This window comes from Cottoperca gobio, chromosome 16 (genome assembly GCF_900634415.1).
Source record: "Cottoperca gobio chromosome 16, fCotGob3.1, whole genome shotgun sequence".
In the NCBI taxonomy this organism is placed as follows: domain Eukaryota; kingdom Metazoa; phylum Chordata; class Actinopteri; order Perciformes; family Bovichtidae; genus Cottoperca; species Cottoperca gobio.
This window is the reverse complement of record NC_041370.1, coordinates 276,496-298,995: the sequence shown is the minus strand read 5'-3', so window position 1 is coordinate 298,995 and position 22,500 is coordinate 276,496. Positions and strand designations below refer to the sequence as shown.

The following is a 22,500-nucleotide window of genomic DNA, read 5'->3' as shown; positions in this document are numbered from 1 at the left end:
ATATATATATATATATATATATATATATATATTATAATATATATATATATTATAATATATATATATTAATATATATATTAATATATATTATAATATATATATATTTATTATATTAGATATTATAATATATTATATATTATAATATCTAATATAATAATATATATATATATATATCTATATATATATATAATGCTTTTTTTCACAGAAATAATGCAAATGAAAATAAATATTTAAAGAGTATTTTCTTATCTGCTCTCAGCTGCTGCTCAAACTGGCTGCTGACACCGTGAAGAAGGCGTCCATGGAGCTGGGAGGCCACGCCCCCTTCATTGTGTTCGACAGCGCCGACGTCGACAAGGCCGTGGGCGGAGCCATGAACTCCAAGTTCAGGAACTCTGGACAGGTAACAAACTCTCAGTACTGCAGTACACCTCGGAGGTAAATACTCTGAGGCTGGAGTTACTCTTCACATTCTTTAGAATTCTCCTTCCGAAGATAAATAAAGTCTTTAAAATTATATATATCAGTAAAGCATTGCACTGCACAGTACTTTAAATCTCCTCCCTGCAGACGTGCGTGTGTTCGAACCGCTTCCTGGTGCAGAGCAGCGTCCACGATCTCTTCATGGAGAAGCTCGGCCGAGCGATGGACGCCGAGCTCCGTCTGGGTCACGGCTCAGAGCCCGACACCACGCAGGGGCCGCTCATCAACGCCAGAGCTGCAGACAAGGTGCGCGTCAGATCGATCATTATGTCAAGTTGGTGACATCTAAACATTAATGGTTGAACATTAAGAATATTAAGAGAGAGAAAATGAGTTGTATGTTTTAATCTCCGTCGGGTCACTTTCTGTGATTATCAATGTTTAGTTTTTTTCTGTATTTCTTGTTTTTAATGAAATGATGTTTGAATGTTTGTTCTTCTTGCTGCTCTAACTGTCGCCAGAAGAAGCCTCACAATGAATTCATTGTTTCTGTTGTTGGGATTGTCTCGGCTCACTAACCCGAAGTAATGTCCTCAACCAGAAGCAAAGTGGTCCCAGAACCTTTGAGCATCTTTGCACCATAACTGGTCGAACACGTGAATCACACTTCTGATTGTGAAGTCGAGGTCCACGGTAGCGGCAGAGTTGAAGCCCTTTCCGTGTCTCCCAGGTGGTCCACCAGATATTGGACGCCGTGTCCCGGGGAGCGAAGGTGCTGAAGGGCGGGCAGCGTCTGGACGGGTCCTTCATGCAGCCCACGCTGCTGGCCGACGTCACCACGGACATGATCTGCAGCCAGGAGGAAACCTTCGGCCCGCTGCTGCCCGTCATCAGGTCTCACTTTATATATTTTATACATACTTTATATACTTTATATACTTTATACATACTTTATATATACTTTATATATACTTTATATATACTTTATATATACTTTATATACTTTATACATACTTTATATATACTTTATATACTTTATATATACTTTATATACTTTATACATACTTTATATATACTTTATATACTTTATATATACTTTATATACTTTATATATACTTTATATATACTTTATATACTTTATATATACTTTATACATACTTTATACATACTTTATATATACTTTATATACTTTATATATACTTTATATACTTTATACATACTTATATATACTTTATATACTTTATATATACTTTATACTTTATACTTATACTTTACTTATATACTTTATATATACTTTATATACTTTATATATACTTTATATACTTTATATACTTTATATACTTATATACTTTATATATACTTTATATACTTTATATACTTTATATATACTTTATATACTTTATATACTTTATAATACTTTATATACTTTATATACTTTATATATACTTTATATACTTTATATATACTTTATATACTTTATATACTTTATATATACTTTATATATACTTTATATACTTTATATATACTTTATATACTTTATATACTTTATATATACTTTATATACTTTATACATACTTTATATATACTTTATATACTTTATATACTTTATATATTTTATATATACTTTATATATACTTTATATACTTTATATATACTTTATATATACTTTATATATACTTTATATACTTTATATATACTTTATATACTTTATATATACTTTATATATACTTTATATATACTTTATATACTTTATATATACTTTATATACTTTATATATACTTTATATATACTTTATATACTTTATATAATACTTTATATACTTTTATATACTTTATTACTTTATAGACTTTATATACTTTATATATACTTTATATACTTTATACATCTTTATATATACTTTATATACTTTATATACTATATATACTTTATATACTTTATCATACTTTATATACTTTATATACTTTATATACTTTATATACTTTATATACTTTATACTTATATATACTTTATAATACTTTATATAACATTATATATACTTATATATACTTTATATTACTTTATATACATTATATACTTATAATATACGTTTATAGATACTTTATATACATTATATAGACTTATATATACTTTATATATACTTTATATATACTTTATATACATTATATATACTTATATATACTTTATATACATTAATATACTATATATACTTTATATATACTTTATATCATTATATATACTTATATATACTTTATATATACTTTATATACATTATATATACTTATATATACTTTAATATACTTTATAGACATTATATATACTTTATATATACTTTATATACATTATATATACTTTATATATACTTTATATATACTTATATATACATTATATATACTTTATATACATTATATATACTTATATATACTTTATATATACTTTATATACATTATATATACTTATATATCTTATATACATTATATATACTTTATATATACTTTATATATACTTTATATATACTTTATATATACTATTAATATACATGATATATACTTATTATACTTTATATATACTTATATACTTTATATATACTTTATATATACTTTATATATACTTTATATACTTATATATACTTTATATATACTTTATATATTATATACTTTATAGATACTTATATATACTTTAATCATACTTATATATACTTTATATACTTTATATATACTTTATATATACTTTATATACTTATATATACTTTATATACTTTATATATACTTTATATATACTTTATATACTTTATATATACTTTATATACTTTATATATACTTTATATATACTTTAATATACTTTATATATACTTTATATACTTTATATATACTTTATATACTTATATATACTTTATATATACTTTATACATATATACTTTATATACTTTATATATACTTTATATACTTTATATACTTTATATATACTTTATATACTTTATATATACTTTATATACTTTATATACTTTATATATACTTTATATACTTTATATATACTTTATATACTTTATATACTTTATATATACTTATATATACTTTATATATACTTTATATATACTTTATATACTTTATATACTTTATACATACTTTATATACTTTATATATACTTTATACATACTTTATATACTTTATATATACTTTATATACTTTATATATACTTTATATACTTTATATATACTTTATATATACTTTATATACTTTATATATACTTTATACATACTTTATATACTTTATATATACTTTATATACTTTATATATACTTTATACATACTTTATATATACTTTATATACTTTATATATACTTTATATACTTTATACATACTTTATATACTTTATATATACTTTATATATACTTTATATACTTTATATATACTTTATATATACTTTATATACTTATACTTTATATATACTTTATATACTTTATATATACTTTATATACTTTATATATACTTTATATATACTTTAATATACTTTATATATACTTTATACATACTTTATATACTTATATATACTTTATACATACTTTATATTACTTTATATATACTTTATATATACTTTATATACTTTATATACTTTATATATACTTTATATACTTATATACATACTTATATACTTATATACTTTATATATACTTTATATACTTTATATACTTATATATACTTTATATATACTTTATATACTTATATATACTTATATATACTTTATATATACTTTATATACATTATATATACTTATATATACTTTATATATACTTTATATACATTATATATACTTATATATACTTTATATATACTTTATATACATTATATATACTTATATATACTTTATATATACTTTATAGACTTATATACTTATATATACTTTATATATACTTTATATATACTTATATATACATTATTTTATATACATTATATATACTTTATATATACTTTATATACTTATATGATACTTATATATACTTATATATACTTATATATACTTATATACATTATATACTTATATATACTTATATACATTATATATACATTATATATATTATATATACTTTATATATACTTTATATATACATTATATATACTTTATATATACTTTATATATACTTTATATATACTTTATATACATTATATATACTTATATATACTTTATATATACTTATATATACTTTATATATACATTATATATACTTATATATACTTTATATATACTTATATATTCTTTATATATACTTTATATACTTTATATATACTTTATATACATTATATATACTTTATACACATTATATATACTTTATATACATTATATATGCATTATATATACTTTATACACATTATATATACTTTATACACATTACATATACTTTATACACATTACATATACTTTATATATACTTTATACACATTATATATACTTTATATATACTTTATATACATTATATATGCATTATATATACTTTATACACATTACATATACTTTATATACATTATATATACTTTATATACATTATATACTTTATACACATTATATATATACTTTATATACATTATATATACATTATATACATTATATATACTTTATACACATTATATATACTTTATACACATTACATATACTTTATACACATTACATATACTTTATATATACTTTATACACATTATATATACTTTATATATACTTTATATACATTATATATGCATTATATATACTTTATACACATTACATATACTTTATATACATTATATATACTTTATATACATTATATATACTTTATATACATTATATATACTTTATACACATTATATATATACTTATATACATTATATATACATTATATACATTATATATACTTTATACACATTATATATACTTTATATATACTTTATATACATTATATATGCATTATATATACTTTATACACATTATATATACTTTATATACATTATATATACTTTATATATACTTTATACACATTATATATATACTTTATATACATTATATATACATTATATATACTTTATATACATTATATATGCATTATATATACTTTATACACATTACATATACTTTATATATACTTTATACACATTATATATACTTTATATACATTATATATACTTTATATACTTTATATATACTTTATACACATTATATATATACTTTATATACATTATATAGACATTATATATACTTTATATACATTATATATACATTATATATACATTATATATACTTTATACACATTATATATACTTATATACATTATATATACATTATATATACTTATATACATTATATATACATTATATATACATTATATATACTTATATATACTCCTACATGAAATGTTTATTATAAGGGTTGGTCTTCTAAAAACTGTAGAAATGTGTAAAGAATTAAAATAACAGCGCCCCCCCGCTCTACTCTGTATTGTTGTTTTACTGACGTGTTTGTGATTCTCAGGTTCAACACGGAGGAAGAAGCTCTGGCCATCGCCAACGCATCGAATGTCGGGCTCGCAGGCGAGTGCTCGTTACATAAAGTTAAACATTAATGTTTGACACGTGTTAAAGTTGTTTCGGATAACTGTCCTTCAGTATCTGCTTTGTAGAACAATCAGTTTTAAAACGGTATCCCCCGCCTGACGTGCTGCTGTCGTTCTGTTCTCAGGCTACTTCTACTCGCAGGATGTGAGTCAGATCTGGCGGGTGGCGGAGGCGTTGGAGGTGGGGCTAGTTGGGGTCAACGAGGGCCTCCTATCCACCGCGGAGGCCACATTCGGCGGAGTCAAACAGTCCGGTTTGGGCCGCGAAGGCTCCAAGTACGGCATCGACGAGTATCTGGACGTCAAGTACATGTGCTTCGGAGGCCTGAAGCCCTGAAGGGACTCATCAAGAAAGAATAAGACTCGTATAAATGCAGTAATCATAAAGTATAATTATTTTATTAAAACCAATTCATAATAACCCTTTACAAATACCTTAAATCTAAATAATTCTGAAGTCGTGTATGTAATGTGGGTCGGAGAAGAAACATGGTCGTCTTAATGTCCCGTCTGTTCATAAGAAACTGTTCGTATGTAGAAAAAGACAAAAATCTTTCAGTAATAATTATTATAAAACAAATAATCAGTGTTTGACATCAGATAAAATATGTTTAGTAAATGTTTGTCAGAATGTTTGTGATTCACACAAAAGGATCAAAAGACTTTATATTAAATGTAAAACACATTTTTATAAACTGTACGATGTTGTGCTGTGTAGGGAGGGAAATACTCTCTTCTGATTGGCCCGAGGAAGAGGAGCTTATAGATGGTCGCTCTGCACCAATCACAATACAGAGTTGCTGTTGCTACGTCTGTCAATCTTTCCAGTTTAGCACAGTTTACAATAACTCACCAGATTTACCATCAAAATTCAAAATCCGTTTCATATTTATAACCGGCAGCTGTTGTTGTAGCTTCGTGGGAAACTCCGTCTGCAGCCGATTTAATGCAGATTCGTTTAAAAATCAGATCCCTGAACAATAGATTTAAATATTTAATGTCTACAAAGAAATAAATAAAGAAATAAAGGAGCAGCTTCGTTCGTGTGTTGTTGGTAAAGTTATTCGCCTCTAAGAATTATAAGAAAGAAAACTGAACTTCAAACTTTCTATAGAAACATATAAAGTGACTTTAACAGGCAACACAAAAGTTTTATTGTTCACATTTTCAAACAATATTTTTTTACTTTTCACAAGAGAAAAAGATTTGAACATGACACACGTGCTAACATTAGCATACGTTAGCATCCAGTATCACCCAGGACCGACTCCCACACGGTGGGTGTTCCTGAACGGAGATCATTCTCCTGTAAACTTTAACGTTTGTAATAAATATCCCTGGAAGACGCACGGTTACTGCTGTATGCTAACAAGCTAGTTAGCGTTAGCACACAAACACAGATTCATCTTTCCTCACTTGTTGCTTCTTAAATCTTTGTTTGCACGAAGAATATAAAGAAAGATACGACCCCTCATGTCAGACCCTCAGCCTAGTTACGGTTGCTAGGCTTTGATTGGACAAACTGTTCTGGGGGCGGGGTTTAGCAACCAGAACGTTGGTGCGGACGTCGTGAACCTCTAGCCAATCATAATCCAGTATTTTCTGGGACTCTGATATGAAAGTCGTGCCGCCGTTTGTGTAGTTTATCCGGCGTTGGTCGTGAGGATGAGAATACTGTGACAGTGAAACACCACATTGATTATTATATTTGGGTTTTAATTACATTAAACAATTGCTGATGTGTGACATCCATATTTCAGCTTTCAGAAGAATCATAATCACGAATTGGAAGTTGACATAAATGCAAGTTACAAGTCAGAAACATGAAACACGTGAACTTCATCCAGCAGCTCAGACGTTTGTTTAAAGGTGAAGTCAGATTTACTCTGATAAAATAAAGATGTTTGTAAAACATTGAGTTTGTCTGTTGGAGGCCTTTAGTGTGAAATCTGTATTTCCTGTATATTCTCACATTTGAACACATTAAGGCCTGTGCACTTTGTTTAGTGTCGAACGTTAGTCCCACATTTCAATAATACATTCAATCATTCCTTTATTAGTCCCACAACGGGGACATGAATGAATGAATTAAAGGTGAATACATGATGTGATGTTTAAGATGCACCTCATTCTGTGAATAAAAGATTCTTGTAGTTCAGTCGTTGTTCCTGTGTAGCTTGATGTTGTGCAGGTTCTGAGCCGCTGTTCCCTGAACGGTCCCTCTACAGTACGTTCAGTTGAACGCCTGAACGTCTCGTGTGTTGACCTCCAGTTCAACTTTAAGTTGGTGTTCAATGACTGGAAGTAATCAGCGCTGAGCTCGGCCGGTTCTCTGTAAACCTGTGAGTTTGATTCGACTAATTTGACCCTGAAACAGGATTTTCAAGGTTTTTTAAAGCTGGTTTTAAAACTAATCGTCAGTCGTTGAAAGATGTCGTGACTCGAGAACAGATTGTGTCGTTGGGAGATGAAGATCACAACATTTGGAGAAACCTTCCTCCTCGTTAAGAGATTCAAATCTTGTAATTAGGTCTTGACCTTTGTTTCAGATAAAGATGTCTTAGTAGATGCACTAGGTGTCTCAATATACTGTTTAATGTAACCATATAATATAACATTTTAATAATATTGCTTAAATAATCCATCATAACGTAGTTACAGACGCTCTCCACCTCTCGACACTCGTATTTATAATTTAATTAATTTGCCAAAATAAAAACGCACAAAGAAACAAACGATATATATAAAATACTGAATGCATGCGATAATCTGATGTGCGATAGTGACGGCACCTCGTCGTTTTGAGATTAACCAGCTTTATAAAACTCCACTTTATTAGTGATGTCTGTACGATATATTGTACTTCTGTACAAATCTTACAAAGTTTGTTCAGTTTTTGTTTCATTGTCAGAAATGTGTAAACTCAATGTTTTTGTATTAATGAGCTCAGAGTTATTGTGAGTATAAATCCAACAGCGTCTCTGACTGATGATGAAACTCACAATCAAATCAACATCATAATAAACTGAAAGTGCACTGGTCCACATGTGAAAACCAGAAGACTGTGTTTCTAATATTAAGTGGAATTATGTCGTATTTAACGTAATAAAATATACATTTTGTATTTCTGATATGAATAGAAAATTAAAGAGGAAATTGTAATAGGACATCTTGTGATGAGTTTTCTTTTATAACTTGTAACCGTAGATACAGAAAGTGCTTTTGGGGATTGTAAATAGCTCCAGTGCTAACTGGTGCTAATGCCACAATGTCTCCTCTTTGACTGTGCTAGGCTAGCAGTTTCCCCCTGCTTCCAGTCTTTGTGCTAAGCTAAGCTAAATGGGTTTAGATAATGACATTTTCTTGTTGTGTTTGACGAGCTCATGTTGTAGCAGAGATCTATAGTGATAGTTGTGTTTTAGACTAAGAGTTTAGATAAAGAAATAGGGTTAGCTTACAGTTAGCTTTGAACTTTATTAGCTTACAGTTAGCTTTGAACTTTATTAGTTTACAGTTAGCTTTGAACTTTATTAGTTTACAGTTAGCTTTGAACTTTATTAGCTTACAGTTAGCTTTAAAGTTCATTAGCTTACATTTAGCTTTGAAGTTCATTAGCTTACAGTTAGCTTTGAAGTTCATTAGCTTACAGTTAGCTTTGAACTTTATTAGCTTACAGTTAGCTTTGAAGTTCATTAGCTTACAGTTAGCTTTGAAGTTCATTAGCTTACAGTTAGCTTTGAACTTTATTAGCTTACAGTTAGCTTTGAAGTTCATTAGCTTACAGTTAGCTTTGAAGTTCATTAGCTTACAGTTAGCTTTGAAGTTCATTAGCTTACAGTTAGCTTTGAACTTTATTAGCTTACAGTTAGCTTTGAAGTTCATTAGCTTACAGTTAGCTTTGAACTTTGTTAGCTTACAGTTAGCTTTGAAGTTCATTAGCTTACAGTTAGCTTTGAAGTTCATTAGCTTACAGTTAGCTTTGAAGTTCATTAGCTTACAGTTAGCTTTGAAGTTCATTAGGTCAGATTTAGTTTTTTTAGGCATAAACTCAGTTTAGAGTTAGATTCTTGGTCCCCTTTGCTAAAATTGATCTTTTAGGTGTAGTTAGCTTAGGGCTAGCTTCTTAGCACAGCTATGTTAGCGTTAGCTTCTAGGTCATGACCGCTGGCTCATCAAGAACACTACTTTTAGGTAAACTGGTGACGAGCTTGTTAGCTAACAAGAAACGACATCTCAACCAGACAGATTTGGAGTTGTTTGAAGTACAGGTTGGAAGGTGGATTTATTTATTTTTTGACGTGCTAGGCTAGCAGCTTCCAGTCTTTGTGCTAAGCTACGCTAAACAAGGACTTCCTTTAAGTAAAGAGAACATTAAAATTAATGACATTTTCTTTTTGTGTTTGACAAGCTGAAGGTTAAGCAGAGATTGTCCGTCCGCTAATAAATACTGGATAGTTGTGTCTTACGCTAAATAATTTGTTTAGATTTGGATAGCGTTAAGATTAGCTTAGCAATAGCTTTTCAGGAAAATTAGTTTGAGCTAGGTTAATGTTAGCTTCATGTCAGGGCTCTCGGTTGGGTTGGTCAATCTAATTGGGAACTATTTTGAGAACTGATTAAATTGATTTATTTTTTAAAGGAAGAAAACGATCTGATTCTAGCTGTTGAAATGTGAATATGTTCTGTTTTCTTACTCTTTGACAGTAAAATTATTTCTTTGAATTGGGGACACAACAGGACTTTTAAAAAACAAACATTTTCTGAGGTTTTGTAGAACAAACAAAAATCAATGAAAATAATCATCAGTTGCAGCTTGAGTTCGAAGGAGGATTTCTTTCTCCAGTTTCCTCCTGCTTCCAGTCTTTGTGCTAAGCTAGGCTAAACACGTCCGGGACTCTCTGCTTGAAACTCCATCTTCTCTTCTGGCTCTGGGGAAGATGATTTCCCCAAATGTCTGATTCTTCTCTAAATCTCGTACTTAAAAGTCTGCATTTCCAACACAGGTTTTCAAGGTTGTCAAGAATCCTCCAAATAACTTGCTTTTTTTTTGCCTAAATTTGGAAGTTTCAACCCATAATATCCTTCGTAAGGAGCCGCAGGTTTGTCCTCCGGGCCTTAAGTCCATTATTAACCCTGAAATGGGACACTGGTTAATTTTACTGACCTCACAGAAACAAGATTTCTGGGTAATGAAGTCCTTCAAACTTTAAGAAGTTAAATCTCTCGCCGCCACTTGAGGCTGCCAGAGTGCAAACATCCCAGACGAGTCCCGTCTGCGTGCCCAGGAGGCCGGATGTCCCGTCAGCCGAAGGCGTTTCCATTGCGGGCGCCGTGGGCGCTGATCCGGTTCCTGCTGCGGACGGGTCGCTCCCGGCTGAAGATGGTGTCCTGGTCGCTGTCCAGCTCCGACTCGGACATCATTAGGCTGGAGTTGTGCTCTGTGCTGCGGTGTTTGATACCTGCAGAGAGGTACAGTGTTTATTATTATTATTATTATTAACATTGTGCTTCACTAAAGACGTTCATTCTGGCTGGGTGTGAGGTTTTATTTTATTTTGTTAACCTCATAATAATAAGTTCAACCTCCTACATAAGTAATATCGATCCATATAGACCATAAGTATTCAACAGGGGGTCCGCGGAGGTACTGCAGGGGGGTTGCGGAATTGTTTGTAGATAAAGCGAAAAATAAATTTACATTTAGAAAAATAAATGTTTTCTTACATTTTTTGGGGGTTTTTTGCACATTCATCCCCCCCTCGCACAGAACTCCGACAGCCCCCCCTCTTGCACAAAACTCCGACAACACCCCCCTCGCACAAAACTCTGACAGCACCCCCCCTCGTTTGAATACCGCTGCAGAAGGGGGTCCCTGCTCCATGCTACACCAGTTTGGGGGTTCTTGGCCTGAGAAACGTTGAAGACCCCTGATATAGACAGTCGGACCCTAAATGAAAGAAACGTCGCCATTAAAACAAACATTTCTGTACTGTGACTCACTGAATTTGGGTCTGAGCTCCACCCGCTCCTGCTCGTCCATGTTGTCCAGGATGGTGTATTTGGTTTTCTTCCTCACTTTAGTTTGTCTCCTCCTGAACACAGTCGACATAAAAAGTCTGTTCAGATACACAATCATCATCGTCGTCAGGACGACACGTTTGAAGATCAGAGCGTGTGAATGTGTGTTCACCTCCTGCAGCAGCAGATGAAGGTCCAGCTGACGGAGAGGATGAAGACCATGAGCAGGAAGCTGGTCAGGATGACGTACAGCACCCTCCACTCTGACAAGTGGAACAGGGAGAACAGGTGGAACAGGGAGAACAGGTGGAACAGGGAGAACAGGTGGGACCAGGGAGAAACAGGTAGAACAGGGAGAACAGGTGGAACAGGGAGAACAGGTGGAACAGGGAGAACAGGTAGAACAGGGAGAACAGGTAGAACAGGTAGAACAAGTGGAACAGGGAGAACAGGTGGAACAGGGAGAACAGGTAGAACAGGTAGAACAGGTAGAACAGGGAGAACAGGTGGAACAGGGAGAACAGGTGGAACAGTGAGAACAGGTGGAACAGGGGAGACAGGTAGAACAGGGAGAACAGGTGGAACAGGTAGAACAAGTGGAACAGGGAGAACAGGTGGAACAGGGAGAACAGGTAGAACAGGTAGAACAAGTGGAACAGGGAGAACAGGTGGAACAGGGAGAACAGGTAGAACAGGTAGAACAGGGAGAACAGGTAGAACAGGGAGAACAGGTGGAACAGGGAGAAACAGGTGGAACAGGTAGAACAAGTGGAACAGGGAGAACAGGTGGAACAGGGAGAACAGGTGGAAACAAGTGGAACAGGGAGAACAGGTGGAACAGGGAGAACAGGTAGGAAACAGGGGAACAGGGAGAACAGTGGAACAGGGAGAACAGGTGGAACAGGGAGAACAGGTGGAAAGGGAAACAGGTGGAACAGGGGAGAACAGGTGGAACAGGGAGAACAGGTGAACAGGTAGAACAGGTGGAACAGGAGAACAGGTGGAACAGGGAAAACAGGTAGAACAAGTGGAACAGGGAGAACAGGTGGAACAGGGAGAACAGGTGGAACAGGGAGAACAGGTAGAACAGGGAGAACAGGTGGAACAGGGAGAACAGGTGGAACAGGGAGAACAGGTGGAACAGGGAGAACAGGTAGAACAGGGAGAACAGGTGGAACAGGGAGAACAGGTGGAACAGGGAGAACAGGTAGAACAGGGAGAACAGGTAGAACAGGGAGAACAGGTGGAACAGGGAGAACAGGTGGAACAGGGAGAACAGGTGGAACAGGGAGAACAGGTGGAACAGGGAGAACAGGTGGAACAGGGAGAACAGGTGGAACAAGTGGAACAGGGAGAACAGGTGGAACAGGGAGAACAGGTAGAACAGGGAGAACAGGTGGAACAGGGAGAACAGGTGGAACAGGGAGAACAGGGAGAACAGGTGGAACAGGGAGAACAGGTAGAACAGGGAGAACAGGTGGAACAGGGAGAACAGGTAGAACAGGGAGAACAGGTGGAACAGGGAGAACAGGTGGAACAGGGAGAACAGGTAGAACAGGGAGAACAGGTGGAACAGGTAGAACAAGTGGAACAGGGAGAACAGGTGGAACAGGGAGAACAGGTAGAACAGGTAGAACAAGTGGAACAGGGAGAACAGGTGGAACAGGGAGAACAGGTAGAACAGGTAGAACAGGTAGAACAGGGAGAACAGGTAGAACAGGGAGAACAGGTGGAACAGGGAGAACAGGTGGAACAGGTAGAACAAGTGGGAACAGGGAGAACAGGTGGAACAGGTAGGGAGAACAGGGGAAGGGGGAACAGGTAGAACAGGGAGAACAGGGAGAACAGGTAGTAGAACAGGGAGAACAGGTGGAACAGGGCAGGGGAACAGGGAGAACAGGGAGAACAGGGAGAACAGGGAGAACAGGTAGAACAGGGAGAACAGGTGGAACAGGGAGAACAGGTGGAACAGGTGAGCCCAAAGTCTTTAAAGAAAAGCCTGCTGTGTTATGTAACTAAGTACCTTTACTCAAGTTATATTTATATTTATATACTTACCACAGTTGCTCTCTCCGTCGCCAAGGTATCGACGAATCAGGTTCTCTGTCCAGAAGGGGTCACATGAGCACTCCTTGGTGATTGGGTCACACTGACCGCGGCCCGAACAGCGAAGCAGACACACTGCGAGTAAACGGGACAAAGAGCGAGACGGGATCGTAAGATTTAATCTCTTCATTTTATTTAAATCAAACTGTTTGTCCTGAAGAGATAAAACTGTCGATGCAGACAATTAGCATTAATGTTAGCTTAGCATATATCTGCCTTTATTCTGAAAACTATTTCAAAATATTTAGATCATATGCTAAAATATAAATATAATAATATGTGGAAAAAAACTTTCTTCTCATTGTTTTTTTGCACATTGATATCTAAAAAATGTTTCATTTGGACGTCTTTCACATTTTGTGAAAAGGAAAGTCTACTCCTAAAAAAGGACCAATTATTATTTCGTTTTAAAAGTTTGTTTTGTGAGGCTTGGACTATATGTTGCATGAATCAGTGCTGGAAGAAGTATTCAGATACTTTACTTAAGTAAAAGGTCCTGAATTTAAAATGTTAAAAAGTACAAAAGTATCAAAAGTAAAAGTTCTCGTTATGCAGAATAAACTTTTTTAATGTATTCAAACACATTTGCGATATTAAAGAATAATCCTAATCTCAATACTAAGTATATATGAAGGGATTATTGGATGAATCCAGGGAGAAAAACTGGATTTGTGTGTTGATGGTTGGTTTGAACTCACAGACGGTGTCGACTCTCAGGACTCTGAACAGCAGGTAGTCGCTCTTCTCTCGCAGCAGCTGGTTCCTCAGCAGACCCTCCAGACTGGAGCCCGGGATCGGCCCAGAGGGGCCGCGCACCGAGAACCTCAACACCGTGCTGCACCAACACATGGACACTAGTCAGGATCTTTAAAAATGTTAAAACTGAAGCTTTTCTTGATCGAAGGAAATATTTCCTGTATTTAAAGCAGCGTTCTTTAAAGATGATCCGCTCCTTTGGATACAAGTTTTTACAAAATAATCAGAATAATTTTATAAGTACCTCAGATGAGAGTGCACCTGAGGTCAGCGTGTACCTGTGGTCAGAGTGTACCTGAGGTCAGCGTGTACCTGAGGTCAGCGTGTACCTGAGGTCAGCGTGTACCTGAGGTCAGAGTGCACCTGAGGTCAGCGTGTACCTGAGGTCAGCGTGTACCTGAGGTCAGAGTGCACCTGAGGTCAGAGTGCACCTGAGGTCAAAGTGTACCTGTGGTCAGCGTGTACCTGAGGTCAGAGTGTACCTGAGGTCAGAGTGTACCTGAGGTCTCATAGTGTACCTGAGGTCAGAGTGTACCTGAGGTCAGCGTGCACCTGAGGTCAGAGTGTACCTGAGGTCTCATAGTGTACCTGAGGTCAGAGTGCACCTGAGGTCAGAGTGTACATGAGGTCAGAGCGCACCTGAGGTGAGAGCGTACCTGAAGTCAGAGCGTACCTGAGGTCAGAGCGTATCTCAGATGAGAGTGCACGTGTGGTCAGAGTGTACCTGAGGTGAGAGCGTACCTGAGATGAGAGCATACCTGAGGTGAGAGCGTACCTGAAGTCAGAGTGTACCTGAGGTCAGAGCGTACCTCAGATGAAAGTGCACCTGTGGTTAGAGTGTACCTGAGGTCAGCGTGTACCTGAGGTCTCATAGTGTACCTGAGGTCAGCGTGTACCTGAGGTCAGAGTGTACCTGAGGTCAGAGAGTACCTGAGGTCAGAGTGTACCTGAGGTCAGCGTGTACCTGAGGTCAGAGTGTACCTGAGATCAGAGTGCACCTGAGGTCAGAGTGTACCTGAGATCAGAGTACCTGAGGTCAGAGTGTACCTGAGGTCAGCGTGTACCTGAGGTCAGAGTGTACCTGAGGTCAGAGTGCACCTGAGGTCAGAGTGCACCTGAGGTCAGAGTGTACCTGAGATCAGAGTGTACCTGAGGTCAGCGTGTACCTGAGGTCAGAGTGTACCTGAGGTCTCATAGTGTACCTGAGGTCAGAGTGTACCTGAGGTCAGAGTGCAACTGAGGTCAGAGTGTACCTGAGGTCAGCGTGTACCTGAGGTCAGAGTGTACCTGAGGTCAGCGTGTACCTGAGGTCAGCGTGTACCTGAGGTCAGAGTGTACCTGAGATCAGAGTACCTGAGGTCAGAGTGTACCTGAGGTCAGAGTGTACCGGAGGTCAGCGTGTACCTGAGGTCAGAGTGTACCTGAGGTCAGAGTGTACCTGAGGTCAGAGTGTACCTGAGGTCAGCGTGTACCTGAGGTCAGAGTGTACCTGAGGTCAGCGTGTACCTGAGGTCTCATAGTGTACCTGAGGTCAGCGTGTACCTGAGGTCAGACTGTACCTGAGGTCAGAGAGTACCTGAGGTCAGAGTGTACCTGAGGTCAGCGTGTACCTGAGGTCAGAGTGTACCTGAGGTCAGAGTGTACCTGAGGTCAGAGTGTACCTGAGGTCAGAGTGTACCTGAGGTCTCATAGTGTACCTGAGGTCAGAGTGTACCTGAGGTCAGCGTGCACCTGAGGTCAGAGTGTACCTGAGGTCTCATAGTGTACCTGAGGTCAGAGTGCACCTGAGGTCAGAGTGTACATGAGGTCAGAGCGCACCTGAGGTGAGAGCGTACCTGAAGTCAGAGCGTACCTGAGGTCAGAGCGTATCTCAGATGAGAGTGCACGTGTGGTCAGAGTGTACCTGAGGTGAGAGCGTACCTGAGATGAGAGCATACCTGAGGTGAGAGCGTACCTGAAGTCAGAGTGTACCTGAGGTCAGAGCGTACCTCAGATGAAAGTGCACCTGTGGTTAGAGTGTACCTGAGGTCAGCGTGTACCTGAGGTCTCATAGTGTACCTGAGGTCAGCGTGTACCTGAGGTCAGAGTGTACCTGAGGTCAGAGAGTACCTGAGGTCAGAGTGTACCTGAGGTCAGCGTGTACCTGAGGTCAGAGTGTACCTGAGATCAGAGTGCACCTGAGGTCAGAGTGTACCTGAGATCAGAGTACCTGAGGTCAGAGTGTACCTGAGGTCAGCGTGTACCTGAGGTCAGAGTGTACCTGAGGTCAGAGTGCACCTGAGGTCAGAGTGCACCTGAGGTCAGAGTGTACCTGAGATCAGAGTGTACCTGAGGTCAGCGTGTACCTGAGGTCAGAGTGTACCTGAGGTCTCATAGTGTACCTGAGGTCAGAGTGTACCTGAGGTCAGAGTGCAACTGAGGTCAGAGTGTACCTGAGGTCAGCGTGTACCTGAGGTCAGAGTGTACCTGAGGTCAGCGTGTACCTGAGGTCAGCGTGTACCTGAGGTCAGAGTGTACCTGAGATCAGAGTACCTGAGGTCAGAGTGTACCTGAGGTCAGAGTGTACCGGAGGTCAGCGTGTACCTGAGGTCAGAGTGTACCTGAGGTCAGAGTGTACCTGAGGTCAGAGTGTACCTGAGGTCAGCGTGTACCTGAGGTCAGAGTGTACCTGAGGTCAGCGTGTACCTGAGGTCTCATAGTGTACCTGAGGTCAGCGTGTACCTGAGGTCAGACTGTACCTGAGGTCAGAGAGTACCTGAGGTCAGAGTGTACCTGAGGTCAGCGTGTACCTGAGGTCAGAGTGTACCTGAGGTCAGAGTGTACCTGAGGTCAGAGTGCACCTGAGGTCAGAGTGTACCTGAGATCAGAGTACCTGAGGTCAGAGTGTACCTGAGGTCAGCGTGTACCTGAGGTCAGAGTGTACCTGAGGTCAGAGTGCACCTGAGGTCAGAGTGCACCTGAGGTCAGAGTGTACCTGAGGTCTCATAGTGTACCTGAGGTCAGAGTGTACCTGAGGTCAGAGTGCAACTGAGGTCAGAGTGTACCTGAGGTTAGAGTGTACCGGAGGTCAGCGTGTACCTGAGGTCAGAGTGTACCTGAGGTCTCATAGTGTACCTGAGGTCAGAGTGTACCTGAGGTCAGAGTGCACCTGAGGTCAGAGTGTACCTGAGGTCTCATAGTGTACCTGAGGTCAGAGTGTACCTGAGGTCTCATAGTGTACCTGAGGTCAGAGTGTACCTGAGGTCTCATAGTGTACCTGAGGTCAGAGTGTACCTGAGGTCAGAGTGCACCTGAGGTCAGAGTGTACCTGAGGTCTCATAGTGTACCTGAGGTCAGAGTGTACCTGAGGTCAGAGTGCACCTGAGGTCAGAGTGCACCTGAGGTCAGAGTGTACCTGAGGTCAGAGTGTACCTGAGGTCAGAGTGCACCTGAGGTCAGAGCGTACCTGAGGTGAGAGCGTACCTGAGGTCAGAGTGCACCTGAGGTCAGAGCGTACCTGAGGTGGGAGCGTACCTGAAGTCAGAGCGTACCTGAGGTCAGAGCGTACCTGAGGTGAGAGCGTACCTGAAGTCAGAGCGTACCTGAGGTCAGAGCGTACCTGAGATCAGAGCGTACCTCAGATGAGAGTGCACCTGTGGTCAGAGTGTACCTGAGGTGAGAGCGTACCTGAGATGAGAGCATACCTGAGGTGAGAGTGTACCTGAAGTCAGAGCGTACCTGAGGTCAGAGCGTACCTCAGATGAGAGTGCACCTGTGGTCAGAGTGTACCTGAGGTCAAAGTGTACCTGAGGTGAGAGCGTACCTGAGGTGCGAGTGTCCCTGCAGCGCTCGGACCTGGATGTCGCTGTCAAGGACGTGGAGCAGAGCGGCGAGCTGTCGGACCACCGTGTCCCTCTGAGCCACGCTGACCTGAGACACCGACACCAGCATTTCCAGCTCCACCTCCTCCCCTCCGCCGGGCTCTACGGAGACACAGCAGGGACACATTTAGCCACGTGATGATCAACTACAACTAGAATCCACCAACCGTCACGTTGCAGATTACATCCTCCATCTGTCCATCATTTTATCCCGTTAGGCATTTGTGTGAAATCGTCATAATTAGCGTATGAATTCTTGAGTTATGGCCCAAAAAGTGTTTTGAGAGGTCACAGTGACCTTTGACCTTTGATCACGAAAATGTCAATCCTTCATCCTTGAGTCCAAGTGGACGAAAGAAATCCCCTCCAACGTCCTTGAGAAATGTCGTTCACGAGAATGTCACGGACAGACTGACATCTGAAATCCTAAAATGTCTCAGTATAGTTTGTCATAAAAGGTTTTCAAAAACACGCAGAGACATAATAAACATTTACTTGAACTCACCTGGTCGGACCTCCACGGTGGCCGTGGCGCTGCTGGAGCGCCCCTGAGCGTCGGTCACCCTCAACTGGAACAGGTAGGTGCCCTCGACCAGGTTGGACAGGTACAGGGAGGCCTTGGCGTCCGAGCCGTACAGCACGTCCTGCACACATTCATCACATCACAGGTTCCATATGAACCTTCTTCTGACACGATTTCATGTTTCATTTAAAACAAATTAATCAAATGTTTTATATGCTACTCTAATCTGCTTTAATATCACTTTTCTTACTAAACTCTAATCTGATCCAATCTCCTGTAATCTGATTTAATCCCCTCTGATATCATTGTTGCGTTCTCTAACTTGCAGTATCAGTGTGGTGCTGTACTGACCCCAGCAGCAGGACTCTGGCTGTCTCTGACCCACAGGAAGTGGACCTCGGTCGGGTCTACGTCGGTGACGGAGCCCCGGAGGACCAGAGAGTTGTTGGGCAGAGAGAGAGTGTGGCTGCCGCTGGCGTGAGCGACGGGAGGAAGACGTCTGGCTGCAGCAGCAGGGACGACAGGAAACACTTTACATTAACACAGAGGTGCGACTACAGTTCAGTCCTGGTCTGCATTTATTCCAGAATCTTTAGTTTTTCTAAAATGAAGCAACTGAAACGAAATCCAAGTGTTTCTGATCCTGAAACCTTTTATCTGTATAGTAACGGCTTCCAAAATAAATACCCAACATATTGGAATATAGATTCTTTTCATGATCAATGAATTGTTTTGTCTGTAGAATGTCAGAAAGTGAACCCTCTCACCTTCCTGGACCCTGACAGTGAGTGAAGCCCTGTCTGTCGCCCCCTGCTGGTCAGAGACTGTTAGTCTGAAGGTGTAGCGTCCCACCCGAAGGCCTGACGCCGTGGCGACTGCCTGGTCGGCCCCCTCAAACTTTAACCCCGGAGGACCGCTGGAATGAATGGAGTGAAGATCTGTGACTGAGGACGACTTCTTCTTTTTACTTTTAGCATGTTTAAAGTTATGTACTGTTGTTCTTAGTACGCATACAACTGGTATGGTAGTGTGGGTTTGGGTTTCTGAACCGCAGCTTATTTAAAGATGGACGACATGACAGCTCCACTAAAGTGAAGCCAGATCCTCTTGATCGCCCCCTGGTGGCTGGCTGCAGTATGTCATAAAGCCCCCCCCCCCCATGTTAGCAGATGGGACACCAAAAGAAAAAGTCAAAGTAGACATCAAATACATTTTAGGAAGTTATCACGCTGATGTATGTCAGAGTGTTTATTTTTCTGCTTATAGCTCAAATAGCTACCGTGGTGCTAACGTAGCGGCTAGGTGGCTCATGCTAACAAGCTGCGGACATGCTCGGCTCCTGATTGGTGTGTGGACGGGGATCAAATACCACGGTCCCAAGATGACGCCCGTATGATATTCTGGCTTCACTTTTGTACAGTGGGAGGAAGTGGAGACTTGTCGTCCATCGATTTACACAGTTTGTGTTCCTACCTGACGGCGTCCCAGTGGTAGCTGACGATGCCGCTGTCGTCGGTGCTTCCGCTGCCGTCCAGCGCCACGCTGCTCACCGGGAGAAGCAACTTCCTGTCAGGGCCCACGACGGCCACCGGGGCACGGTTTGACCCCGTGACCTCTGATACTGAACACAGGACAGTGAAAATAATGATTCCATTAAAGTTTTTCAGTGTGTTCATGCTGTCACTTTGAACAGGTGAATAATGTTCTACTCTCTCTGTACAGCAGAAACCAGCTGGAACTTACCCCCCCCCCACAAAGATCCCTGTTTTGAATGAGTTTATTATAAGCTCATGCATGGACTGCACATTTCAATGGTTTCTGTGCTGTGTCAACGTACAGGACGGTTTGGTCACAGGGGGGGCGGTGCTGGGAGATGAGGTGGCGTTGGGGTCGGGGGTCACGGTTCTCTCCGGAAGGCGGGTGGAAGTCGGTGGAGCTCTGGCTGCTGACTGCAGCACCTTCAACATGTCTGTGGAGCATCAGGAGAACAAAATGTTCATCACTGTGATAAACTATAGAAACCTGTGTGTGTGTGAGTGTGTGTGTGTGAGTGTGTGTGTGTGTGTGTGTGTGTGTGTGTGAGTGTGAGTGTGTGTGTGTGTGTGTGTGTGTGTGTGTTGTGTTGTGTGTGTGTGTGTGTGAGTGTGAGTGTGAGTGTGTGTGTGTGTGGTACCAGTTGTGTGTTCAGGCAAAACCGAAGCATCAAGTTTTCACTGTAGGCAGCGTCTGATCTACAGGGTTTCCAGGGGACACCACCAGGGGCCGAGCTGCAGGAGAAGAAAGAAGAAATTGATTTTGGAAGAATTTAAACTTGAAAACTTTTAATACAGTTTTAAATGTGGTTGTTGAACGTGACATCTTGCTCTCAGGTCTACCTGGCCGTGTGGACGTGCCGACGTGCCGATGGGGCGTGGCGGCGGTGGTGGGAAGGGAAGTCCTTATATGGTCGTGTTGGCTGGAGACGGCTGTTGGTTTCTGCAGCAGCGTCAGGGATGTAGAATCTGTGCTACTTTGTGCCTTGGTCTGTAAAGGAAAATAAACCTGACAATTCATCAACAGAGTTCTTCTTTGCTGTTATTATTCTGCAACTGTTTCAAGGCTAGCTGTTTCCCTCTGCTTCCAGTCTTTATGCTAAGCTAGGCTAACCCCCTGTTCATCGTGTCGAGTTGTGCATTCCCCGGGAGACTTTAAGCTTTATCTTCAGATGATTTGTATTATTCTTTTTGTTAATTCCTTGTTATTGTGCAGTTTCTGTGTAGATCTTAGTCGTCATGAGACCACCTGGTGAAATAAAGACTCACACATGCAGCTGCAGTGTGAAGTGACATGTTTACACTCACAGTTTCCTCTGCAGGATCAGTCGGTCTCCTGGTTCTGTCCTCGTCTCCCTGACTGATGTTCCCCACGGAGGAGGCTTTATTCTGGGCCACGCTGCTCTCCCGCCAGCCCCCTCTCTGCACCCCCCCCTGCCTCTGATTGATTGAAAGTGTCTCTTCCCTTTAAGGGCGGCTGATCGCTCGTCCCCTCCGAGCCGGGCGCTCCCCTCTCCTCCTGGCTGCCCTCTGGATACACCACATCCAGCATGTCGGGGTCAGGGAAGTCCTGCCGGGGCCTGTCGAACAGTGCGAGGTCCTTCAGGGCCTCCAGGTCCCCGGGGGCCTCAGAGGACTGCGAGAGGGGCGTCCAGCGGCCGCCGTATGGCTCTCCTCTCACTAAAGACTGCAGCACCAGCGTCTGCGG

At 39.1% G+C, this 22,500-nt stretch overlaps 2 protein-coding genes across 2 annotated transcripts in view; one reads left to right on the top strand and one right to left on the bottom strand.

The window, feature by feature from the left end:
- Positions 1-9,164, top strand: part of aldh5a1 (aldehyde dehydrogenase 5 family, member A1 (succinate-semialdehyde dehydrogenase)) — an 18,615-nt gene extending 9,451 nt beyond the window's left edge. The window contains 5 exon segments of the mRNA XM_029451407.1: positions 237-403; positions 571-729; positions 1,154-1,317; positions 5,916-5,974; positions 6,123-9,164. Of these exon segments, the coding sequence (XP_029307267.1) occupies positions 237-403; positions 571-729; positions 1,154-1,317; positions 5,916-5,974; positions 6,123-6,334 (761 nt within the window). The 3' untranslated portion in view covers positions 6,335-9,164.
- Positions 9,165-9,996: 832 nt separating this feature from the next.
- kiaa0319 (KIAA0319 ortholog) lies at positions 9,997-22,308 on the bottom strand. Its single transcript, XM_029451843.1, has 14 exons — positions 22,101-22,308; positions 21,636-21,783; positions 21,434-21,527; positions 21,098-21,229; positions 20,734-20,881; positions 20,028-20,176; positions 19,612-19,763; positions 19,243-19,381; positions 18,680-18,839; positions 14,820-14,956; positions 14,074-14,196; positions 12,188-12,278; positions 11,998-12,089; positions 9,997-11,456 (listed from the first exon to the last, which is right to left on the bottom strand). The coding sequence occupies exons 4-14, from the start codon at positions 21,225-21,227 to the stop codon at positions 11,299-11,301; spliced, it is 1,479 nt and encodes a 492-aa protein (XP_029307703.1). The 5' UTR covers positions 21,228-21,229; positions 21,434-21,527; positions 21,636-21,783; positions 22,101-22,308; the 3' UTR covers positions 9,997-11,298.
- Positions 22,309-22,500: the final 192 nt, after the last annotated feature.